This window comes from Octodon degus, unplaced genomic scaffold (assembly GCF_000260255.1).
Source record: "Octodon degus isolate 3935 unplaced genomic scaffold, OctDeg1.0 scaffold00220, whole genome shotgun sequence".
NCBI classification, from domain to species: Eukaryota; Metazoa; Chordata; class Mammalia; order Rodentia; family Octodontidae; genus Octodon; species Octodon degus.
Window position 1 is genome coordinate 1539337 of NW_004524796.1, and position 27100 is coordinate 1566436.

The following is a 27100-nucleotide window of genomic DNA, read 5'->3' on the forward strand; positions in this document are numbered from 1 at the left end:
AGAGAGAGAGAGAGAGAGAGAGAGAGAGAGAGAGAGAGAGAGAGAGAGAAAAGAAAGGAAGGAAGGTACAAGATGGTCAAAAAACAAAACAAAACAAAACTGCCAGCAGTAACTTCAGCAAAACTTCTAGTAGTACTTTGGTCTACTTCTTTCAAGTTTTCACCCAGCGTACTTTAAAAATAAAACAGTAATAATCACAGTGTACTGCCAGGTTTTAACATTTATTTGTTTGGGCACAGACTGCTTCCAAATCCTGTTTTAAAAGAACAGCAACTGCAGCAGTGTGGCATCCATCAGGCAAACTACTTGGCCTAGTGTTAGTTTTTTCATATTGAAGAGTGAGAAGGACTATCAACTGATACCACTGGACTTTTGTGACAATTGCAAGACACGACTTGTAGAAAGCACATAGTGTCTCACAAAGTGTAGGCTGCTGTTAAAGGGTGGACAATGCATGACCAAGTTCTCACTGGGTTTTCCTGGCAGGAACCAAACCTGTATATAAGCCAGAAACATATGGAAAGGGTTGGGGGAGGGGTGTCCAGTTTTTCATTTACTGAGAGACCCCTTCGAGAACCAATGTCCAAAGCAGCAGTAACCAACTCACCTCTGCTGCCAGGATCGTGCGGCCCCGCAGAGAGCAGCACCGACCAGAGCCACTTTCCTGTTAGGGAAAGGGGAGTAACAAGCCTATTTAAGGATTGCTAAAAAGAAAAGTTTTCAAAAGCTATTTTAAATATGCATACCTAACAAAGTAACAACTTGAGATCAAGAATAAAAATAAGGGTATGCAACATAATTCTGCCCCCGACCAGCAGATATTTGGCAATGACTAAAGTGATACTTTACGTAGCCGTCACCCCCAGAGGTGTGGGTAGAGCCAGAGCTGCTGCTACACATCCCACAATGCACAGGGAAGTCTCCCACAACAAAGAATTACCATGCAGCTTATGGTCTGAATATGCTTTGAATATGAATATGCTTGCAAAATCTCATGCTGAGATTTAATCTCCATTCTCAGATTTTAACAGGTAAGGCCATGTGGTACCTTTACAAAGTGCCCCTATAAATGGATTAATTCATTGGTGTGACCCATGGATTAGTGGACTACACAGAAATAAGCCAATTTGAATGATTCTCTTGCCCTGTGGTCCTTGTAAGCACTTTACAGCTCAGCCAGCAGGAGCACCATCAACACACGCAGCACCCTCAACCTTGAGCCCGAACTGTGAGGCGAAGTAAACCTTTTTTCTTCATAATGTACCCACACTTGATGGTGTTGTGTTATCAGCAACCAAAAAAAAGACTAAGACAGGACCCAAACATGAGTAGTCGTGAGGTTGAACTGTCCTGGCATAAACACAAACTCAGGAACAGAATTGAAGCTGAGGCCCTTTCTGAGTATTAGGGACATGGGGCGCTGTCTCCCTCACAGTGCCAGCATCCCAGCCTCACAGATTCCCAGACAGAGGGCTGCATAAGCACAGACACAGGCTGCGAATGCTCATTACTATGAAAGTGTTTTCACTGAGGGCAAGCGAGACTAACTTATTATTTGGAATATAGCTGTAAAGTCTCTTTTAGAAGCACATTTTGGGACGTGAACCAACTAAAGGGAAAATATCACAAGATTAGAAAACAAACAAACAAACAAAACAAAACAGGTGCTGTTTGGATATGGAAAATCCTTCCTCCAGATAACAGTATTTTTGTGTTTACTTCTTCTTTATTTTGCTTGTTGTTTGTACAGATATCATTCATACTGGCTACTGCACAGATTGAACTCCGCACTGGAGATGATGACATATAGGTTAGCAAAATCCTCCAGGTTCTAAAATGAAAAGCACAGATCCACTATTTCCAAGTGCCCCCCTCCCCCTTTTTCTTTTTGAAGTGGGACTGTGCCTACAGGAACAGTCAGGGGTTTCAGCACCATGGCCCCGGGACAGCGCTACAAAGATAGCAATTGGTGGTTGGAACTATAGCACCAAGTAGGTTATGGGAAATGCTTGGTTGAAAAGTGTTTAGATGGGAGAAAAAGATGGCTATGCTGTCTGAGCCACTTTCCACAGCAAAACGTTATAAACTAGGGCTAGAATGGGCTACACTTACATGCAATGGGTTACACCACCCCCCCCTCTGCTATCTGAGCAAAAAAACTAGCACTGAGGAGAACAGATGTGCACAGAAGAAGTTCAGGGGCGGAGCCTGAGGAGACAAAAGTGTATCAAACCCAGCTTCCACAGTTCAGGTCTTGGTGAGTTCCCATGTCCTGAGCTCAAGGCTTGGAATCCTTGACTATGAGTTACTGCTGAATGATTTCAAAGAAACACTAACTAATCAAACAAGTTTGTAAGGGCACTTAAAGAATCACACATTCCTGGATGTGAGCTTTGCAGAAGAAGAGCCAGGTCACCCTGGCAGGTGGTTAAATATAGCGCAATTCGCAGATACAACTCCACAAACTAAATGCCTAGGCATAAAGTTCAGACAATTGGACGTAAACTACAAATCAAGCTGGGGGCAGGGTGACCCTGCAATCATTAAAGCTCTCTGTAAGGGAAAGTAAAATTTAAAAAGAAGACATTACCACTTAATCTTCATATGATCTTTTTTTCAGTTGCTAGAGATTTAGAAAGGGAGAGTTCAGTGGATATTAACATATCAGTGTCAGAAGAGACTCAGAATGCAGGAAAGTGGGTTGGGTTTGGAGGTGCTTCCTAGTCAGCCCCTAGATCTAGGCATAATTTTATTAACAAGCTGAAAGATCACATCAGGTAGGTATACATAGTGCATTAAGTTGGCTTGGTCTCTGCAGGAAGCCCAATTCTCTCTCTCTCTCTCTCTCTCTCTCTCTCTCTCTCTCTCCCCCACCCCAGATATGAGCAGCATCAGTAGAATCAATAATAATGGACAGACACACAGCATTCCAGAGAGGAAGTGGATGTCCAGTATGATGCCATTAATAATCTGGTCTCTTTGCCTCTACCCTTTGGGGCTGTCCCTTGCTCTTCTCCAACTGGAACTCTTACGTCTCCTGAGATCTACTTCTAGTCACTTAAAGTATTTCTGCACAGGACCCTCAATCCCTGCCCCGAATCCCTCTTTTCCCATGGGTTGGGTGTGCTCCTCCAACATCCCCAAGGGCGATGCACTCCCATTACTTCCTCTGGGGCTCATCACTGCAACCTGGGGGAGACAGGGAGGGCATCTGTGTTGTTTGAAAACCTCCCTCCACTGTGCCACACTTCTCTTATGTCTTTTATATCCAGAGGACACTCTGATTCGCCATGAGAAATAAGGGTTCTCTTTGTGCGCACTCCTCAATTAGGTGCATATCTTGCAGGCAAAGATAGTATCTTATAAATCTCTGTCTGCACATCCTGGTCCCCCACACACACAAAGTATACTTAACGGATAATTGCTCAAGGGTTGATTGATTAAAAGAGCCTCAGACTTACTCCCTTCATGGTTCCCAAGAAGAAATATACCACAAAACTGAAGGATACAGCTGGCTTCCTAATTAATATTAGTCACTTGGCAGTTCTTAATTAAGAACTCTACAATAAAGACCCACCTTTCTACCATGCCAAGCGGGTATCACCTTCATTAGTATTGAAGTGATGTAACCGCAACTTCATTTTCATGATCTTTATTCTTCCCTGCCAGATGGGGACATTAGCCGCATAGTATTTATTAATATAATAAACAAAGACAAGTGCAGTGGCTTGGGGAAATTCAAGCAGTATTAGTCCCCTAGACTCTTTCAGGACAAGCTTTATACTACATAGGCCGGGGACGCTCCTGTGTCTTAATCCTGAAAGGAAGTGGGCCAGGCTAGCTGTGAGAAGCAGGCTTTTTCCCAGGCGCTAACTCTGAAAAGCTCTAGTCCCTGTGGGGTGCTGTTGTCCCCCCCCCACTTGCTCTCATTATGCTAAGAAGCAATATTCAGGGTTCATCTGTCCCTGCCTCATGAAAAGAGTGCAAAACATCTCAAAAGGGTAAAGTTACATTTTTCTTCAGGAGGCCACCTGGTCAGGGGCAGGTGATTTAGTCACATTGCTGTTGTTAAGGCAAAATAACAGCCACAACTTAGAGGACTCAGTCCACATTTGGCTAGCATTGAGGCAGGAAGGGCATGGGGGAAGAAAGCTGCTCCCATCACGGTCACCAGGAAGGAGAGAAGGGAAGAACCTAGTGGCAGGGGATATTTCCTTCCACATCACTTCCCCAGTGGTCCTCCTTCCTAACAAGTGTCCCAACAGCCTACTTAACCACTGAGCTCAGCATGGGATGAGACTCTGAGAGTCCAATGCCCCCGTGACCTAGGCCCTGAGCTCTTGGGTGTCTGGGGGACATCCCAGAGCAAACCACAATGGTAGCAGAGCAGCACCCCAGCAAAAGCAGGGTCCACTGTGTGTTCTGACCAGGAACTGCTGCGCACCTTTTCAGCTCTGTGTATGAGCATTAACTGTGGACTGGTCGTCGAGCAACTTCTTCTTCAAAGCCCTGAAGTGTGCATCCTAGAGGGAAGCATGTCACCTTCCAGGTACACTAGTGTCCTCTTCCACTCTCACGTGTCCTCATTTGTCCAGTGAACTACCTGACTGCCCTTCTTATTAGACAAGAAGGGAGAAAGCAGAGGAAGTCAGAAGGGGTGGGTGAGTGGAATCCACAGGATGTCTACACTCCTCCCAAGGGTCTGTTCCTGCTCTAAAGAGCCCAGGTAAGAGCTTGCGCTTTGAAAGAACTCAAGCCCAAATTTGGAACCCATGTCTTCTTCTCCTAGGTGGGTGACTTGGAGGAGGGGCTCAGATTAATCTTTATGATGGGTGAACAGGGATCAGCCAGAACAGTATTGCAGCGCTGGAAAGCTGGGAGATCATGCGAAGCTCCTGGGCACAGTGGAAGGCAAGGGCAGGTGTGCACCACATTCTAATCACCTGGGATCCATCCAGCACACCCAGGTCCGTCTCAATACCCAAGGAAGGAGTCTGCATCTCAACCCTGTAACTTCCTGCCTCTGTGTTTTTGGGAAGTTACTCAAGAGACTGTTGCCACATCTGAAAAATTAAGGATAAAAAGCAGAGTAAGCTCATCTCACGGGTGGCTGTGCTCCCACACACTTTCCAGGATGCTACAGGGCCATGGTTGTTCTTAAGAGTGCAAGGAGATCTACTGGATGCATTCCTGGATACAGGTTTGGGAAGCCAGATGTCTTAACAGCAAGCCATATCGACGATGTTAAGGGTGGTCTCCCTGGCTGCATGACTTCTCAGTGTCCCACTGGATGGTCAGTTAGGTGAAAATCCTATCATCCAAGGGTCTAGAAGCCAAGTCAGTTTTACACGCAGATGCAAAGCATTTTCTGTCCAGTATCAGTGTAAGGTAGACATTCCAGAAGTGTGGCTTTTGTATAAACCAAGGTGAGGCTGAATTGTACTTTGTTTTTGGAGCTTTTCTAAGAACTGTTTTCTATTTTATACAATCATATCACACTCTAAGTAGCTGGTAGATCATATCTCTATCAATCTGCCATCACAGCCACCAAGTTCATGAAATTTAGATGCACAAACACAAATGTATATTACATCTCATCCGCAAGGATAACAGGCCCAGCATTTATACATTGAATGTACTAAATAATAGACTCTAGTCTTTTAATTTCTCCATTATATTGTAGCTAGGGATTAAAATGACTCTTGAAACACTACTTGGTAGGTCATATTATTTATATGATCTATCTTAGGACTGCAGCAGTGGTGATATTTGTAAAATAAAGATCTGAAGGAATTCAGAAACTGACCCATTTCATAGGCTTCTGGGAAAGCGAAGTGAAATAAGTGAGCTGGAGAACTAGGCAAGAGCTCAGCATGCAGCAGCTGCTGAAGAAACGTGGCCAGTGGTATTATCTGTAGTATTTCTGCTCTACTAGTAACTAGTCTTTCCCTCATATTGCTTAACTAACTGCTGACAGACAATGAAATCTACTTCCTGCTTTTCTGGATACTCCAGAGGTGAAAACAGAGTGCTGAAGGGCATTGTGTCCGAAGCTGAGGGAGACTGATTGCACATGGCAAGCCGCCCGGAAGGGGGAGGGAGAGATTTTTCCCAATAGCCCCGACACTCACTAAGGGTACTTCATTAGCCTGTCCATTACAAACCACTTAAGGCACATATTTATTGACAACAATCTGCCAATTGATTAAACATCTCAATATATGAAGCTGACTTTACATTAATTAGCAGTTTGGAGAATATAGTTCTAGAAATTATGTTGAATAGTTTTGGAAGTTTTCACAATACTTCCATTTGCTTTAACCTTTGGTAAAGTATCATCACATTATGAAAATAAGGCTAGGTAAAAATCTTCCAAATCAGTGTATCATTATGTATACAAATGTATTTACACACTTTGTAGATTTGGTTTACCTTAAAATTAATTCATGTTTCATGCATAATACTTTTTTTAACCATAAACCTGAACTTCACTGACCATACAATTTAACTTCCTTAAAATGAGTTAAGTTCAGTTAAACTTCTTAAACAGAATAAGTAGCAAAAAATTGCATACATTTACTCTATGTTACATACAATTTCATGCATTCAATAAACAGCTATACAAGACACATAGGAAAGGCATTTATTGATGTATGCTGTGTATCTGTTCCCTGATTTTTCATTTTGAGTTGTTTTAAGAAACATGAAGGTACAGGGTTTGAATAAGGCAGGTTTTCCTACATCTTATCTCAAAATGAGGATCTTGAGAAAGTTTGGTTTATAACTGAGTTTTATCTTCTTCCTTTCATTAATTGAACTTTATTGTTTGATCTTTTAAGCAATAAAAACAAATAATGAATATAAGCAATATAACAAATTTTTCCAAAGGGGCAAACATCTCTTCTTTATCTCCAGAAGCAAATTCCATGATACCCGATGTTTGCATTTTATAGTTTCTCTTGGGTTTAGGGCATCTGGGCAGAGCCTGACTATCTCCAGTGCTTCTGCAATGCCCAGTGCTTCATTCTTGGCCAAGCACTGACCACTCTGCTCTGAGGAAGTGGCGCTCAGAGTGCATCTCACTGCCTAAGCAGGTTCACTTAGGAGCCTGCCAGACACACAAAGGTTCTCAAGCTTGATCCCAGGTATGTGCAGATTCTCATTCGGGGACCAAGGGGTCCCTGAGGTTCTGCACTTCCAACAGGTCACCAGGTGGTGCCTGGAGGTTGCCAGGCTGGAGCATGGGTGAGTAGCAGCTGTCCACATTGCTTATCTTTGTCCTCCCTCCCCTTTCAACAAAGCCACACTGCCTATTTTTCTGTACCGCATGGGGCTCTGCTAAGGTACAGCTTCTCTTTCTGGAGGCTCTGAGGTTCCTTAAATACACAGGGCTTTCCTATCCCACTCATGAGAAGCAGAACTGAGGTCACTGAATGGCTGCATGATAAACATTCAAATTACTGAGAAAAAATGGATAGCATACAAAGAGCAATGAGATTCAGTGAAGCCACTAAACCCTCTATTTGCCTTGTCTTGCCCACCTTGGAAACAAGAGAAAACACTAGGAAATGCAACCCTGAGTACAATTAAAGAAAAATTTCAGAATTTGAAACAGTAGTTTCTTATAAACACCTGTACTTTCTTGGCCATAATCTGTTCCACTGTGGCACAACAAAGTCTGTGCACCTACCTGTATGTGTCTGGTTAAATCCTTGCAAAAAGGGTCCTATGATGAGTGGGGCATGATGCTCATACAGATCTGAGGGCGCACTACTCCCTGCGCCCAACGTAAAGTCTACGTGTGTCTTCCAGGCAGACTTAGCTGATGCATAACAACCAGGATGAGACAAAAGACACAGATTCTTTATATTGCTATTTCATATTACTCATCTATCTTAAATAATAAATTAGTTAACTTTGAGTGAAAAAACACCTGCTTTAAAAAATCTCAAAAAAGTGTTTATAAAGGTCCTTACTTCTTCATTAAGGAAAATTCTAGAACGTATGGTTAGGGGCATGTCTATCTCAAGCAATGCCCAAGAAAACCTGCCTGTTCTGATGCCCATGTGAAATTATTATATAACTTTGTCCTTTTAAAATTTTTTGCTTTCTCTACTAATACCTGGTCTCCTTTCTACTTGTTTTTTCTTTTATTAACACACTAGCAACACATTATAATTCTGTTCAATGATCAGGTTCCTGCTGGGCTCCTTGCCACGCTGCGGCCTATGACATCCATCTTCTGGCATCATACAGCTCCATGAAATATCTCCCCACCTTTATCTCTCCATCTCATTAATGGAATAGCTGATGAGAAGTGATGCCCAAAGCCGGCATCAGCACAGCCGACTCCAAAGCTGCCCCTTTGTGAGTTGCGCAGCTTTGTTCCCTATGTGGCCCCACGCTCCTGGTGCATCTCATGGTGGCTCTATAGTGGTCATGATCCATTTAGCTGAAAATAATTCCTCCTGAGTGGAACTTGCTAGAAAAGTATCATAAGCCTAGGACACAGTATGAAGTTAACCTAGACAATCAAACTTAGCCATTCTGAGAACATCACCCCAAACATCACCTTATGTTTAATCAATGCCAGTTTTTTACTTTGTGTTGAAATATCCCAGCTTCTATATCCTGTCTACCCGGAAGTGCAGCAATAAGTTAATTAATCACTTCTCTACTCCTTTTGCCCATGCTACAGGTTGAGTAGCTTTACCTCCGGTCATAGTCAACACTGGCAGTTTCCTCACCTCGTCTGCACTGTCGTCTACTAAGAAAAAAATTCCATTCTTATTTCATTGTTTTTTATTTTAATCACCACCAACAAACATCAACAGACTTGCCTTTCAGGGACCCAAAGTTCCACTCATAATTAGCATCCAACTGTCTGGCAGCAAACTATTGCTGGTAATTAATTTGGTAGTCAGGAAAAACCTGTTCTGTTCCATAGGAGGCTCAGAAAGCATGAGAGTGGCCAGTTCAAAGCAGGTCTCCAGAGGGAAGAGTTCAAAGAACCCAGGTGACATAAGCCATGAACAAGCCCAGCATGTGCTGCATGTGGGGCCTGGGTGTCAGGGCCACAGTCACACCAGGCAGAGCACACCTGCCAGGGAGGTCACACACTAGGATCTGCTTGTGTGGGTTTTCATGAGCCTCACAGTAAGAGGAAACACAGTGAAGTTTTCACCATGAAAATACTAATTCCATGACTGCAACAGGCTCCCCATCCTACGCTCAGGAACACGCTGGAATTTTGGTGGCTTATCATCTCTACCACTAACAGTGGCTCTCCTCCCCTCTTTTCCTTTCAGTTTTCCCATTTTCATTTTTTAAAAAATGATAATCATGCAAGAACCATGCTCACAATCTAGAAAAGGTGAAATGGACCTGGTAGAACAATTCCACATCCCAAAGTCTTATGTATAGCCAAGGCAACCCTGACTGTCTTATTTTACTAAGTTCTGACTTAGAATTCACTGTGAGCCCAAGACTTCTTTCTCAACCATGACTTTTGGGGCCCTAGGGAATGCACACTTTCTGTTGCCACTCTAATTCCTGGTTGTGAGTATGCAGCCCCAGTGGCATTGCAGAAGCCCACTGTCAGGTTTGGACTCCTAGAGTCAGAGTGATGGAGGAAAGGACGTGAACTGACATTCTAGGAAAATGTGACAGAGCATGTGCTTCTGAAATCAGTCCACAGAAAACCACTGGAGCCCATCTAATTAGCTCCTGCCTCCACTGACAAGCGCTTCTGTGTCCTCTCTCAGCATGGGTCCCAGCCCCAAAAGGCTTTGTGGGAAATTATTCAACACTTACGTCTGTCATAGAACTATTACACGTCAAAACGCACATCAGTATCAGATGTTACTTTTGTCTTGGAAGACAATGGGGAAAGTGTCTCTGATTCTTTTTCAGAACTGCTTCCTTTGGTCTCCTTACTAGAGAAACACTCCCAACCAAACAAAATCTCTACCAAATAATAAACAAGGCATCAGGTTTCAAGCTCTAGATCAGTTATGCAGAACAGGTTGCTTTCTGAAACTGTATGGATAAATTATCCAAAAAGTGCATGGTTAACAACCTAAGTTTGCAGACCAAAATTAGAGAAAAAGGAGGGCTACAAGGAAAGCCAATATTTTGGCCCTACCCTTCTAAGGTCAATTAAGACTCAGGACATATGAGAACTTGTACTGTAATGTCATGTACCTCGGTAGTGTCCCAGATTTTCTGATCAAGAAGGTTATGGGGCCAAAGAGGAAATCGATCGATGACGTGGAGTGTGCCTAAGGAGAGTCACATGAGGAGAAGACACTCTCTCAGGCTTTCACAGAGAGCACATTGGCCAAGCAATGGCCGTGACTCATCCACATGGCTGCACTGACAAAGGTTCTACAATCTGAGGTACAGGATCTCAGGATAAATCCTGAGGGCATTTCACTGACCTTCTCAAACCAAAAAGCTACAACTCTTGTTGCATAGGTTCTGCTTTACCTTGGTCTTAGCCATCCAGTAGAAAAGTATGAAGATGAAATATAGGAAGTAAAGCCATGTTGTTATGTTGAGCTGTGGGGGACTCACGTCAATAATTTCTGACATTGCCAATTAAACAGAAGACCCAATGCTATTATGGGCTTCTGTACTCTTTTAGAATATTTTGCTGAGTTTACACACCCATAATATTCAACAACGGAACTTAAAAAAAAATTGGGGTATAACTATGAATGTCCATTTTGTATCTGTGTATTCAAAGTGGTTGGGATAGATATATAGTTGTATTCTCTTAATGAATAGAATGATTTTTTCTAATGGTGTTTGTAAGTAGGATCACAAGTCTGCATCTTGTACAGCAATTAACCACTAAGAAGAATATATGCAGTGTATTATTTGTTGAAACTGTACTTTCAATTTGATTTGAAACTGTCTCATTGCTATATGTTTATCAATAAAACTTTGAAAAGAAAAATAAATAAATAAATAAAAAATAAATAAAAAAAAGTGCAAAACTCTGATTCTACTAGGCTCGGTCTTTTCAATGAATAGCAGGTAATATACACATTTTTGCTTTAGTAGTAATGAGTTGGAAGTGTCTTAAATATCCTGGGAGCCCTTTCAAACATAAGCCCTTATTTATGAGTTAAAGGTATCCATCATTTTGTGAGGTCTATGATAGCATAAATTTAGCAGATAAAAAGGATCAAATAGTGATACATATATGTACCAATTCCTCATGATAGATATTTTTGTTATGTATAACAACATATACTAATAAATACAAATAAAACTAGCAGATAGCACAGCCATGCATTATAGTGTAGCTCCCTGCATCAGCTGAATTTCCAGTGAATTCTTCCTAAGGCTAACTGCTCAGTTTTGCTCTAACTCTACAAGAACCTTAATGAGGAACAGACATGCAGAAACTTTTCTGGTTATGGAATTAAAGCTCTTTCAATTTTCCTAGATACTACTAATAAAATGAGCCCCTCCTACCCACAAAATGCCAACTATGTTGGCCACTATTAGATGGTACTAACAACATTTTTAGCCCAGAGTTTCCTGACGTTGGCACTATAACATCATGGCCCAAGTAATTCTTTATCATGGGAGTTGTCTTGTGCATGGAAGGATATGCTAGAACCCCCCACTCCTACCTAGTGGATATCAACAGCACTCACACTTCTTTTGGCAACTGAAATGTTTCCAGAAAGTGTCACATGCAATCTGATGGGTAAAATTGTCCTGGGTGAGAACTGGTGGTTTAGAGTGATAAATACATGCATGGGCTTTGAATAGAAGATACACCAAATGCGAAGGAGTAGTCATTTATTGACTAAATGGATGTCAGTTGGGAACCAGCATGGTCACCAGGAAGGAAAACAGGGTTTATTCCTGCTTCCAGTAAACAAAAGAAATGAAATGCTATGAAGTCTACTATCTTCCTACAGAAAGAGAAACAAAACCAACCTGACCTGCTACCCTGTGCCAGCAATGGGTATGCTTTTTTCTAAATTCTTTCCTCTGGTTGTAGAATGTAAGTGACACAGGAGGGCATTGTGAGGTTGTGTCCTTATGCAAAGCTACAGGTCCTACAGTGAATGTACTAAGATAGTGGGTCCCAGGACTCTTGGAGGTATTCAAGCAGAGGCCAGATGACAACTGGGTCAGGGATGTGGTGGAAAGGAATCTGCTGAGACCAAAGAGTTTGAACTTTAACTGACCTCTCACATCTCAACTCCAATATCCCACAGGTCTCTATATGCCTTCCCATGCTTACGCTCTTCAGAGTCCCTTTGGAAAAAGCTGTTATAAGCACAGACCATGGGTTCTCTCCTGGGTGGGTCAGGACCTCACTGCCCCAGGGCTCTGAAAGGTGACTAAAAGCAACTGGGCATCTACCATCAGAAATCACCACCTGGTTCAGGGTTATCTCCAACTGGTTTTCTCCTCCCCACTTTTAATTCTCATTAACCTGAAAGATAAATTACAGCAGTCTGGGATCTCACAGGGTGTTCAATCTGTCTTTTCTAGCAACCTCTATTTATCAGATGGCTTCAACCAAGTGAACCATGACTCCTCAGCTTCTGCCAAGTGTACCCTTCACCATGCAGTGCTGAAATATGGCAACAGACAGCCAGGAAGTAAACCGAGAGAGAACAGCACATTCAACACGGCAATAGGACTATTGCTCCTATCTGGTGGAGGGGAGTGGGGGGATTTTTTTTGTTCTTGGCTGTAGAGAGCCCAGGTGAACAAAACATTTGGCCAGTAGTTTATACAAGTAACAAAGACATATGTTTCGCTACTGTGATTTCAAAATAAGCCACAGCAATCCAGACAGTGAATGTGTAAGCTTTTTTCCTTAAACCATTCAATTGCATCTCCCAGTATTTGTTATAATTAAAACAGATGGGAGCTATTCATAGGTATACAACTTTTTATATAAAATTTTGAGTGGAGTTCTGTATCACCTTACACTGTTTTCTTTTAAAGATTTTCACACATTACTATGTGCTTTGTGTAAAACTAATCCTTTTGCCTCTGTACTTTATGTTCTGGATTTTCTTGCTGTGTCCAGTACATTAAATGCTGTTCAGTTCTCATTGAATAAAAACATGCAGAGATGTGGCTTTCTGTCTATTACCATGTGGCAGAATTCCACCAAAAACCAAGCATTATGGGACCTGGAAGGGAACTCAGAGACAACCTAATTAATTTCCTTTGTGTAGCCTTTGGGAGAAGTTGAGACCTTACGAGTTCTGTGACCTAATATGTCTACTTTACTGCATTTTCCATTTACTATATTTGCTACCAAGGGGGGGGGGGCAAGACATTTGCCTAGTTATTTGAGTGGAACAACTACTACAGCAAACTGGCGATTTCTCACCAAGTTAAATATATACCTATTCTGTGACCTTTTAATCCTACTTCTAGGAATTCGCCCAAGGAAATGAAAATTATTCCCATAAAAAGAATGTTCACAGGACCTGTATTCATGATTGCCTACAACTTGAAACACCATTCAAACCCAGTCAGAGGTGAATGGATCCACATATTGTGGAACACTGAACCACAGAAGAGTGGTTGCTTTTGAGGCTATCTTGGTCAAGCTGTTCTGCTGCAGCAGTAAGAAGAAAGAAATTACTTTGGATTATCCCCAGGGGCCCTTGTATTCCTGGCCATCTACTTCATTTCTACAGTGCATTATTTGTCTCTCTGCTGGCCAACTATTTTGTACACTTTCTCCTACCTCAAATCTGTATTACTATAACATTTCTTCCTCCATCCTCCTTGTTGGCTGATAAGCCTCCATCCTGTTTTATTCAAAAACCTGAAGTACTGAAGCAAACTTCCAACAGGTCCAAACACCAGTTTCCCAACCTGCCTGTGTGGGTGCCATGCCTTCTGTCTTCTCTCCTTCTATTCTGTGTGAACTTCTTGGACCAAGGCCAGCCTTGCATTCAAGATCCCAATCCTATGCAGTCATGGTAATGTGCACTTTTAGTCCCATGTGCCTATAGTCTCAGCTACTCAGAAGGCCAAGGCACGAGATTACTTGAGTACAGGAGTTCAAGGCCAGTCTGGGCAATACTGCAAGACCCTTAGAACTAAACTAAACCAAATGATTTCTCCCCCCCACATACAAAAAAAGCAAAAACAATTCCTTTTACCTACATGCTCACACTGTTCCAGTAACTGACCCCTTGCCTGCATCATGTTTCCCATTCCGCCTTCTCGTCAACCATCGTCACATAAAATATTCTAACAGAACTCTGCTGCCATCTTAAAAACATCATTTCTTAGCCAAGTGCTCTTCTGTAGCAATTGTTATTTCTCTGTCATCATCTGAACAAACAAAAGGACTTATCTGTGTTGAACCCACTCCAGCTAGACCTGTAGCTCCATTAGTTCACCAAGCCAGTTCAGGACTATGCCCTTCGAACTCCAAAGGCGATTCACTCTTAACTCCCCCTGACCTCCAGTAGCAATTGGAAAACTGATAATGTCCATCTTATTATTTTTTTCTTTAATGTGTTTAGTACAGGGTCTACAGGCTTTTACTACATAGATTGGACTCATTGTGGCCCTCCTGTCTTCAGCCTCCCAAGCACAGGGATTACCAGTGTGTGCCACCATGCCCAATCTCAATCACATCTCAGTGTGTATTGGGGTCAGAGCTGGCATTGCATGTGATGCTGTGGTGCCGGGCATTGAACCCCAGCCTCTGTGCTCTGCCTAAGCAGGTACTTTAGTCTAATGAGCTATCTGGCTGACCTTGTCTTGAGACACTTGGTTCTTGGTTGCTTGGTTCTTGCGTCATCACCTTCTCTTGGTTTTCTTATCTCCTCCTCTTGCTGGTGCCTTGGGGCTGAGTGTCTTGATATCTTTTCTTTATCCTCACTCCCTCGATGATCTTTCAGACTTCTATGAACCAACGCAGTTCTGTCTCCAGCCAAGATCTCAATCCTGCCTGCAAGTTCCTGCAGCCACCTGCCGCCATAACAGCTCCTCTTGGGTGTCTGGAGGCAGCTCACCCTTAACCATTCCAAACTGCCCCCTCTTTTAAATCTGTTCCACTCCCAGTCGCCCCCATTTTAGCAATGCTAACTTCAATCTCCAATTGCTTATAAATTTGCTTAGATAAATTGCAAAGTTATCTCTGACTCCTCCTTGTCATCCTACATCCACTTCATGGGCAAATTCTGTCAGCCTCCCCTTCAAATAAATACCTGCCATTGTACAGTCTCATTTTCTTTCCATTGCTGCCACTTCATCTCTTGCCTACATTATTGCAAGTGCCTCAAAATCCTTTTCTCTGCTTCCCCTTTGATTTTGTTGAAGTAGTGATATATTTCAAAAGATTAGCAGGGTCCTGTCACTCTCTGACTCAAAATATGCTACTAGCTTCCTGATTCATTTTGAACAAAGGGCCAGATGCACTACAACAGTGTAAGAGACTTCCACCATCTATCTCATGTCACCTGTTCCATCTCCCCTTTTAGCTGGGAACTCTGTGGAGCCTGGTTTTCTCTGGGTATATACACCTGTGGGTCCCCCTGCCCCCTTTAACAGCACTTTTCCTCCAGATTTCTGTACTTTCTTCAGGAATTCCAGACCTTACCTGAGCACTACAGATAAGCTAGCAATCCCTTTCAATGGTGACTCCCCATTATCATCCAACAATATACATCCATTAATTCTTTCTAAGGACACTCATAGGTATGATCTGACCCAGAGGCTTCTGCATGATAGGCAATCACTCTACCACTGAGCTATACCCCTGGTGTGTTTATCTCCTGTAACCAAAGCATTACCGTTAAATTGCATCAGCAATAAATTAGCTCATAGAGACCGCTGAGCTCTATATTCTCAAACTCAATACAAGTAGAACTGACAGCACGGAATCAAACCATGAAGATATCCACATGACACTGAAAAAGCTTTTTAGGGTGCCCAAAGTTGTTGTACCAAGCATTCAGAAAATGGCACAAAAATAACCAGGAAAGCAACTTAAAATGAAAGGTAAACTGCAGACTGATGACAATTCTCTGTAGTTAGCAACATGTGATCCTCAAAAACAGGAGCATTTTTTCCCATCATAGAGGAGCAGGAGAGAAGGATGAGAATACGAGGAACAGTTTTCAGTTCCTTGACTCTGAGTAATGAGAATTCCGTATGTCATCCTTTTACTCTTTCAAAAAAGACCAAAGGAGAGAAACAATCCTAACTTTTTCATGGTCCTTTCTGCTTACAAATCATAGGAGAATACATTAGATTTTCTACCTTGACAAATTTGGGTGGTAGACAAAATAGTATAACTATATAATTTTAATATCTTTTGATTTATATTTATGGATTTTATAAAGGAAGAAACCAAGGGTAAGATACTCTCCCAAGAAGGGTTCTATGGTCAATTAAGTTTGGAAGATGCTGCAAGCTAAATCACCTTCATTGAGATACCTTGATGTACGACAGCCCCCCAAGGTTTCTCAAGCTCCCTGGCAAATAAATAACATTGCATTTATTTTTTGGCATAGCACCTATTAAACCTCTGTGCATGTTTCACAGAGCACCCTGCGTCAGGATTTTCCAACACTATCACATCATGGCCTCAAAAACACTGCAGAACTCATAAGCCAGTGGGCTTATGTTTTAAAATAAAATCCTTATGAAAATGACAAGTGCAAACTTGCACTGTGCTCGCTATAAAGGAGTCGATCTCTGAGGGACAGCTGCTTAGCTATGATGCAAAGACACAGGCCTGAGGTGTTCACAGAGGGGCTCTCAGAGAGGCTGGCCAGGGAGGGGGTGAGACTTTGCTGTCCCTGGAATGGTAACAAATGCCCATGGGGAAGAGGCACAAAGGTTTTGCAAATGCTAAGCTAAAGGATGACATATATGCCATTAAAATAAATACAGCTCAATTCAGTCCCTACAATAGCTCCTGATGGGCACAGAAGCTTGCAGCATGTGGAGTGAAGCAGAGCAGCCACAGAAGAGAATATTCTACAACACAGCATCAGCTCAAACACCTTATGGTTTTCACAACTTCAAGAATGGATGTAGACTTCACTGGATAATTCATGCTTATTAAATATGTGTGAAATGATTGTGATTCATCTTCCCTCCCAGTCTTTAAACGACTTTCTGAAACCCAGACTTGGCATCACCAGAGATAATATAATGCAGCGCAAAATGATCTCATTATTGTTAGTATCCTTTAATGCAAAATGATTTCGGACAGTTCTTCAGTCGTATTGCTAAAGGACTTTGTTCCTATTGATGAGTCGTAATGTATGGGGTAAATTATTCCTTTGATGTCAATGCAAATGGAACTTCTAAACTCATTATGTATAAATTATTAAGTTATAAAACATCATTGCTAATAAAACTATGGCTACAGTAAGAAGTGTGATTAAAATCACATGTAACTCTGACCTATTAAACAATAATGTATTAATCCATAAAGCTGTAAGCAGCTTATCCCATTGCTATAATTAAAATATGCTTCATCACTAATTGCCTGAGCAACCCTTAAATTTCCCTGAAATCATTTTCAAATGATGGGCAAAACAGTAGCTCTTACGATAAGTCTTCTAGTGCTGGTAAATAAGAAAACCTTTGCAATAAAAAAACTTTTTATCTCTTTTCTAATGCAATCCTTTTGACGAGGAATAAATACATAGCTGGCAAAATATTATGGCAAAATTCACGTTTAAAGGTAGGGGAGAAAATCCATGCACAGAAATTGAGGGCAACAACAATGTTTCACATATTTCTGCCAACATATTAAGTAATACAGCAGAAAAGATCCTTGATATGTCATTTGCTGACTGATGAACACACAGGGCTGAGACTCAAGCATGGAATTTTATTGCCGAAGACATTTTCATCTGCAGCCAAATCACCAGGGAAACACTTTGTCAAACAACTTCATTCTGCACGGAGACTCTGTGACAATATTGGCATCCTAAGAATTTGTTCCCGTTTTTCCTATTGCATCTAACCTGTCTGTGCCCAGAAATATTTATACCCACATTGCAATTCATGCAGACACTTAGCTTAGCGCCTAGAAACTACCTCGCCAGCTCATGTTTTCTGAGCCAGCAAGTATGGAATAAGTGCCCAGAGGTCGTAGGCTTCTACCATAAATGAGACAGTCTATTGTACAAAGGCTTTGTATCAAGCCCCCACTTCAGACGAGTGGCCACTGATGCAGCCCTGGGTACCTGTGAAGTTATGAACCCAAATTTCCTTACAGGCTCTGAAAAGCTTTCAGCCTGAGTTGAACCATAAAGTTAGGAAAATTAGGAGACAGGAAGTTAAAAGGAGAGAGAAGGAAAGGAAGAAGGGTCAGGGAAGTAAGACAGGAGACGCAAGGAAAAAATACTTGCATGGGGGCTGGTGAGATGGCTCAGTGGTCTAAAGCACCTACTTGGAACAAGCTTGGCAAAGCACAGGGACCGCGGTTCAATCCCCCAGCACCACATGCCAGCCAGCCCTGCCCCCTGGTGGGCTAAGCTGGCCACACACACACACACACACACACACACACACACACAAATAAATAAATAAAATTTAAAAAAAATACTTGCATGTTGGACTCTGGAAATTTTGAACTGCACTTCTAATGTTGGTTTCTGCATTTATTTCACTTACAGTGGGAACCCCACCCCATCCCTCAAGAACCAACCCTTGATATTACCACTCTTATTGTTGCTTAATCATTGTTTTGTTTAATCATCATTTAAGGATAGCTATATCCTCACCTCTAAATAACTTCTTCAGTTCTTCTTCTTTTTTTTTTTTTTTTTTTTGTATTTAGGGAAGGGTCTACAGGGTGTTCAGGGTCTCAGTACTAAATCAGACTTGTAGTGATCTGCCTGTTTACAGCCTCCCAAGAGCTGGGATTACAGGTGTGTGCCACCACACCCAATCTCAATTGCGGTCTCAGCACACCCTGGGGGCAGGGCCAGCACAGCAGGCCCAGGGATTGAATCCCCAGCCCCTGTGCCTGCTTGCAGGCACTGTAATCTGCTGCTATTTGGCCAGCCCTTCAGCTCTTTAAAAGTCTCTGATTGAAGCACCTACTCCATCACACGCAGGCCCTTAAAATAGCCTAGCAATTGGTTTCTCCACTGCTACTGGCCTCTTCACTAAATAAAATACATTTAGTCTAAGGTGATCGCTTCAAAAGGCAAAGCTGATCACAACCCAGGTCTTTTCCACAAGGTTGCCAGCCCCAGAATGAGGCGGACCCGCCAACATTTTTATGTCACTGGTAGTACTGTCTAGGCAGCCAAGTCCTCTCTGCTTTTCTTTCATCTGTGATTGCACATTTGCATGGGCATCTCTCTTTGATGGAGATGTCTTCAAGGCTCCCTCTTGAACCCCACCTATCTTTCCTAGCCCTTCATCTGAAGAGCACCTCGCGCTGGACTTCAGGGTTTTGCTCAGCCATCACATCTCCTTGCAAGTTATTATAGCACAATCTAAATTTTCCCACTATAGCTTATAATATATACCTCTTTATAGGATTACTTGATCTGTCTCTCTATTGCCCTGCATACTGATATGGGCATGGAGCACACCCTTCTTTGAGTACCTTTGAATTGTTTATCTGAGGGTCTAACGTTAACATAAAATAGGGCTCAACTGGGCTGTACACCAAAGACATGGGGCTAAACAATGGTGTTTCACATAGCAGTAACAGTAGGCAAAAGGACTTTTAATCCTTTCCCTACCTGCCACCATTGTGGAAGTCAGGCTCTAAAACCACACATGAAAACTGGGCATGGTGGTGCGTGCCTGTAATCCCAGCACTTAGGAGGAGGTTGTAAACAGGAGGATCACTACAAGTCCGATCTACACAGTGAGACCCTGTACACTATGTCCTAAATGCAAAAAAATAAATAAAATAAAACTACACAGGAAACCAATCAGCTGACAGAGCTATCTGCCACCCATGGACTAAATGTCTACATCATCAGGTGTTCCTTCATTGTAGCCTGAAGAATTTAGAAAGGACACACCCACATCCTGTTACTGCCATATCCACACCTGTATCTAAAGACTGTTGTTGTAAGCCCAACTTTCTTAGCACAATCATAGAACAAGGCCTGGGTGCTGACCTTGCCAAGCTCGGCTGTCTGAAATTCTTAGGGCAGACTACCATCACCAACACCAGCCCCCTTCTTCCCAGAACAGAACTTTTAGTCCAAAAGCCTGGCTAATTCATGAACTTCTACTATGGATACTTGGGGACATAGATGCCAGGCCCACATCCAGAAGGAGCTGGCCCTGCATGCACACCAGATTGACTTCCTGTCCACAATGGAAGCAGACGGTTGGGGCTCGTGAGCTACACTTTGGCTCTGCATGGAGTCAGGGATCACCAACCTAGCCTGCACAGGGGACAGGGCAGTGAGAAATGTCCTGGCACAAGGGCCTCAGCATGCAGGCCGTGCTACTTTGACAGGGTTTTATGTGACTCTTTTGGGCTCTAAACAATCTAATGTACAGCTCATTTTTGTAAACTTAGCATTATAAAGCTTACAGAAATACTCTGCTCTTCATTTTTCTTGGACATAGAAATAGGGCCGGAACTGATAATAAACATCAGTCTGATTCTAGTGTAATTTTGATGTGCTTTATCAAGTAGTATATTTTCTAGTGACAGAGAAGAATACCAATACAATATGCTTTCCCTTTAATGCTTACTAAAAGGCACTGAAATGGTTACTAATGTTCAGAAAACAGAAGAGAATAATCTAGAGAAGCTGGAGAAAAATAACGTGTGGTTCTGATTTCCAGGGAGGGTTTTTTAAAGATAGAAACTACAGCAATGCCAGCCTTTGACCGTGGAGGCTGAATAGTAACGGGAACGTATTGTCAATGAGAAAATTTGGGTCTCCAAACTCTCCTATCAGTGATTTTTCACCAACTGTTGGCTGCAGGCTGGGGGGAATGCCACTTTCTTTTGTCCTAAATTTTCTGGCCATTAATTATGTCCCAGATGGCAGGCTGTCCTACGGGAAGTAAACAAAGAAACATCATTTTTGGCTTTGGAGGAATATCAAAATTTTATACCATGAGAGCATTATTATTTAAAAACAATTTATAATAGACTCTAGGAGGACTATTTTAAAGTATGTAAAAACACTAATCTTAAAATCTTAATTCTGCATCTACAACACTTACTACTGCCCTGAGCAAAAACCTTGTGAATTCTCTGATTTCAACATATATATGATTCTTGGCCAATCTCAAGATTTCAAATATTTATGGCTTCTTTCCATTTTTTTTACAGCCTGATTTACTGGGGTATAATTTATAAACAGTAAAATTTCATACTTATTCTTTAACAAGCCCAAAGGAAAATTTATGAGTACTTCTCATTAAAATATTACTTTTAAGAGATAAAAAGGTAAAGGTTTGCTGCTTTTTGATAAGTGTAAATATTCGCTGCTTAATTTACTTAGCAGACAACAAAAAAAGTGATCAATATTTTTATAATAAAGGGATTTATGCAACAGCACATCTATGTAGAGATACCACCTTGAAAGATGCTTACAGATCTGCAGAGCTATTTAAGAATTAAAATGTAGTGTGAGAAGTGAGCCCAATAATTCCTGCTTAAGGGGATCATATAGATTGGTCGGGGCAGCACCAAACACATAAGTGACAATTTATAGAAAAGGGTAACAGATGTGATCTGTTACTGAAAAGAGAAATACCATGATTGCCTTAAGAAATGACAGCTACCCTTTAGGTCAGAGTGGATTTCTAGGGGATATTTAAAGCTGTAAAAATGGTCTCTGGTATGTGAAAAGTGTTCACATAACAAAGAATTCATTAAATGAGTTAGCTTAGCACTTTGTGGACAAGTGCTACAAGTAGCACACAATAAATGTACTATTTAAAATATATGTACTGTATTTTACATAAAAAGTAGTCAAGGAATAATTTTATGGTAAGCTCTTATTACTGTTTCCTCCTTTCCAGAATTAAAATGAGAACTTCTACAAGGCCCCAATGTGCAAAATGGTCCGTGATGTCCCACCTCTAGGAAGGTTTTCAGGGCCTCCATTTCCAAATATACTTTGTGGTGACACTGAGAGGAGCTGCTTGAGGATTGACCTGGCTGTCTGCTTTCTGTGCAGTCTCTCGATTACTCTTCACAGCAGTCCCAGGATGTGTGTGCAAGCACAGATTTCACATGCTACCAAGGAAGAAACTGAGACGTGAGAGAAGTCAGAGCCCTTGCCTAAGGTCGTGCAGCGCAGACGTGGCGACTGCTGGAGCTGAACAGGCTCTGCAGTACTAACAGCCCTGTGCAGGGCAGTGCTCTGGGTTCGCAGTCTACCCTAACCTGCAGGAAGAAGGAAAGAACTAGGAATTTTTATGGTGAACACCAGGGCAATATTCATAGTAAAGGGATTGGGATTGATAGTTGCCTCAATGCTATTAATTAAAGGATTTAGAAGCAAAATTAAATATTATGAGAGGGGAAATTACATTTAAGAAAACACCAGTTGTAATCATTCAGCTTTGATAATTTTATGGCATTTTTGCTGTGGCCTATTTTTTTCATGACAGCATTTCAGAAAATCCTATATTTCTGATCTAATTTTAACCATAAGCAAATAAAATTACAGATATTATGTGACAATAGTTAGTAGCTCTGACTCCTCAGTGCCCTTCTTCCTATATCTCAGGGAGGAAAAAAAAATAACCGAGATGTTGGAATGGTTCCAGAAATTTCAAGATTTAAATCTATTTTTCCTTAAGCTATCAAACACCATAACCAATGGCAAAAATCATGTTATATGGCTTTCTAAAATATCATGTCAGAGTTGCAAATTTAGTAAACATAAATAAGGCTTTAGGACAGTCAAGGTTGTTGAAAGTCATTTTTGCACATTTTTAAAAGACTATCTTGGAGAATTTTTAAGAGGCAAAAGTACTCTACGTAAGATTTAGTATGAAAGGTAGTTTTATTTGCATGCTTCATAGAAGTGATCATTTCTTCCAAAGATATCATAAAAGACAACAGAGAAAGAATAATTATTTAAAAGAAAACCCTAGGCATTCAAACAGTTTATTTTAGGCTTATAGTAATAACATTTCTTTTTTCAAAGGAAAAAAAATCTCACATAGGCAAAGGAACTATGGAGGTCACTTCATATTATAAACAAAAATCATGAATCACACTTTTTTCTAAAAGAATTTTCCCCCAGATATAAATTTGGCCCTAAAAGCGATTCTCATTCACATTTAAAAACAGAAACCACAACCGCAACAAAATCAACAACAACAGAGCAATTTCTGGAACAAAGGCATAAGCTCTTAGATGTTCTGTGACTCCCTTTTCTCTCTCTGACATGAGAAACCATGTCCTTCAGCTGAGAAGCCGAATAAAGGGAAAGACATTAGGCCACGAATGCCACGTTCAACTGGCTAGAAACATCCTTACTGTCAAGAATCAGGACTCTGATGTGCTCATAGTCAGGAGCCTTTTCATCAATAGTCAGTGGTCTTTACATTGTTGGATTCTACTTCTTGGTTCAATGGCTGAAACATAACTGTTTCCAGATGAGCTGAGACCTCCTCTCTGCCCCCACCTTCAATCGCATTTTCTCCAGCTGAATAAAACCCTTCCACCTTGAGGTCTGCAGTGATCTCTGCACACAGTTCTTACACAGTCCCCCAAAGACTTCATTTCATATACTTAATATGTTCTTTTCACGCCTTCTATCTCATGTCACTGAGGCAAGGCCCGGAGCTTTTTAAGGCTTCCGGGGTTAGGACCGATATGGCACATGTCAGGTGATCTGAGTAAGAACAATATTAAAATGCAAAAAAGCACACTAAAAAGATGCTCAATATTAGGGCTACCAGGAGAATGTGAACCAAAATCACTTGGGGCTGTTATTTCATTCTCACTAGGATGGCCATAATGAAAATCAGATAATGTGTGTTGATCTTCACGTGGAGATTCCAGACACTCAAACACTGCTGGTGGGAATGTGAAGTGGTTAGAGGTGGCTACAGAAGCAGACTGATAGTTCTTCCAGTGGGGTTGCTGCTCGACCCAGCACGTCTGCTCCTGTGTGTACACCCAAGAGAAAATGAAAGCCTATGTTCACACAAATGCCTGCTTGTGAGCACAGCAGCATGACTCCTAAGGGCCAGAGAAACAGAAATGACACAGATATCCAGCAACTATGAAGGGATAAAAGAAATGTGATGTAACAACACATGGATGTAATATCACATGGTCATAGAAAGGAACGGAGTTCTCATGCAGGCTAAACAACATGGGCTACTCTTGAAAACGTTAAGCGACACAAAAACAGACAGTCCAAAGTGGAGCAATCCAGTATGATTCCATTTAGGTGACATATCTAGTGCTACCTCACTTTGCAAACTTAATTCCTTCCACAATGCTGGCTGCAAACAGAATTGGATGAGAACCAAATTCTGTTTGCAACCATAGTTGTGGAAAGAATTACACTTATGAACCAAGAGACCACTTTAGTTAAAATGTACAGGGACAGAGAGTAGAACACTGGCTTCTAGGCTTGGGGAAAGGGGAACAGGGGTGAGCTAAGGGATGTAGGGTTTCTTTCTGGGGGAATAAAATATACTATCACTGAGTACAGTGATGGGTGCTAACTATGAGAATATAAGAAGTTGCTGAACTGTACACTGTGCACAGACGTGGCTGCATATACAAGTTTTACCTCAATGAAGCTACTGTGGCTTGGATCTGAAATGGCTCTCAAACACTGATGATCACGCTGGAAGGTGTGGTCCCAGCTGGGGGCACAGCGGGTTGATGGCAGAAATTTTAGGAGTTGGGGCTTAGTTGGAAGAAAGAGGTCACTGGGTGTCCTGCCTTTGAAAGGGATAAGGGGACCCTCTGCCTCCTTCTTTGGGTGACTCCTGGCACTGTGAGGTAAGGAGTGTTCTTCTACCGTGCACTTCTGCAGTGTGGTTTCTGCCTCAACACAGACCCCAGCAACCATGAGCTGAAACGTCTGAAGCCATCACCTAAAAGCAAACCTCCTCTTCTTCAATTTGATTATTCTCAGGTATTTTATCATAGTTATGAAAAGCTAATTAACATAAAAGTTATAAAATAAAAGCATCACAAAGTGACCCAGAGAAAGAACTCTTCTTGAACCCAAGACCTTTGCCCTGAGATACCTCCTCAGGCTTTTTCAAAACTTTGAGACAAGATCTCACTAAGTTTTTATGTTAACCAGGCTGCCTTCAGAGTGCTGGGTGCCAGCACATCCGGTTTTATTTCCTGACTCACACATGAGTGGGAATGACGGTAGCCCAGAGTTAGTTCGGTCACCCAGGATCCCCATACCTTCTCCCTCACACGCTGACTGACTGTAACAACACACTGTTCACTGTCTTCCTCCTCTACGTCGCCTGTGAAGCAACATCAGGGCTCGCGGCGAGCCTCCACATGGAAGAGAGATGTAGAAGGGAAGCTGTGCTCGCAGACTATCCAGGTCCATCACCAGTCTGAAGGAGCAGGAAGAGCAGAAGATCGAGGAAGGGAGGGAAACAGATGGCTAAACTAGCAAAAACCCATTTTTCTGAAATTAAATGGGATATCCAGTTGTTCACTTGCACTTAAAAGCACTGTCTTCCAAAATAAATGAACTGCATCTGGAATAAATTCAGAAGATTTGGGGGAAAAGGAATTCTTATAATTCCCACTTTATTGTTGAAAATCAAAATACTGTTTTTTTAAAACATCACTAGTTTTGGTGAACTTAATGATTAAGCATGGAAAATAGTTGGCTGAAAATGTTAAGTAATTTGCCCAAATTACAAAGAATTGAAACCTTAGTTGTGGCAGAAAACTTTTAGATTTCATTTATTTACTGAAAAACTCTACTTTTGTCTTATACAAGATTCATTCCCCCCCCACTAGATCACATATAAAATGATTCTATTCTGAGACTCTTAAACAGTTAAGGAACATCCACTTAAATATTTATTTTTAAAATGAGAATATTGTGAACTTCCTTAACCACAGATTTAAACAATCACATCTTTAATTTATTGTTTGAAGCATCAAGGCAGCTTTAAACTTAAAAAGGTTTTCACTGTCATTTATTTGCAAGCAAGACAAATACCCTAACAAAACACAGATTAGAAGGAGCCCTTCTGAATCAAGCCCACATCCTGCATGGGCAGAGAGAGAGAATTAAATTACTCTCCTCCGAGATAGACATCTTCTTCCCTCAATATCCAAACAACAGGGATAACTTATTTATCCAAATCAATTAACAAAAGTAAAAAGGAAATGCACATTCAAAGGGGAAAATCTTATCAAAATACTGTACCTGAAAGAACACAAGGCGTAGTTTTATAAATCCTTAGAGATACTTAAAAATCAGAGCGAGAGACAGAGACAGAGACAGAGACAGAGACAGAGACAGAGACAGAGACAGAGACAGAATGAGAATGTGCTTTTCTATATGGATAGGCTACGAAAGGAAAATTTTAAAAAAAGAATTAATGTTCCTTGTTATCACTAGTTTGCAAATTGAAATGGCAAAACATCAAAGTAAAACTATCACCTTCCCTATAAGTTATTTATAGGCAAGATGGGGGGAAGGGGAGAATACAAATGAATTTTTCACTGAGTTCAGTAAGAAAATTCTCTGTAGAAAAAATATTTGACTGTCTTCACAAATCATTAAGGCATGATGAACATCCCAATTTTACTGGAAATCACCCCTTTAATCTTTCCTGAAATGAAATTTTGTAAGAGACACAAGGAGATTTAATTTCAAAGAAAAAAAAGGTCACATTCACACACAGGGACAAAGTAAATTCTGAGTTGTCACCATCATCAGAACACAGGACTTAATACTATTCTAGGACTTCTGCTTAAAGAACCAAATAAACACACCTTGTCTTTTCAAATGCCTTTTTGGATGCTATTCCTTCCTATGAAGGTTTGGAATTAGGCCTTTCACATCACAGAGAGACAGAGCTGTAGGCTGCTTTGTAAAATGACACGTGTACAATTATCTCATTAATTCTGACAAAATCAATTCGCTCTTTCCCTCAGTCT

At 41.4% G+C, this 27100-nt stretch overlaps 1 protein-coding gene across 2 annotated transcripts in view; it reads right to left on the bottom strand.

Annotated features, from left to right (window-relative positions):
- Nucleotides 1–27100, bottom strand: part of Rsu1 (Ras suppressor protein 1) — a 202856-nt gene that overhangs the window by 18681 nt on the left and 157075 nt on the right. The window contains exon 9 of one of the 2 annotated variants that reach the window (XM_023705443.1): nucleotides 643–664. The exons of the other annotated variant lie outside the window; for it this stretch is intronic. Within the exon in view, the coding sequence (XP_023561211.1) occupies nucleotide 664 (1 nt within the window). The 3' untranslated portion in view covers nucleotides 643–663. Of the gene's footprint in view, nucleotides 1–642; nucleotides 665–27100 lie in introns of those variants that run through there. 2 annotated transcript variants of the gene reach the window in all.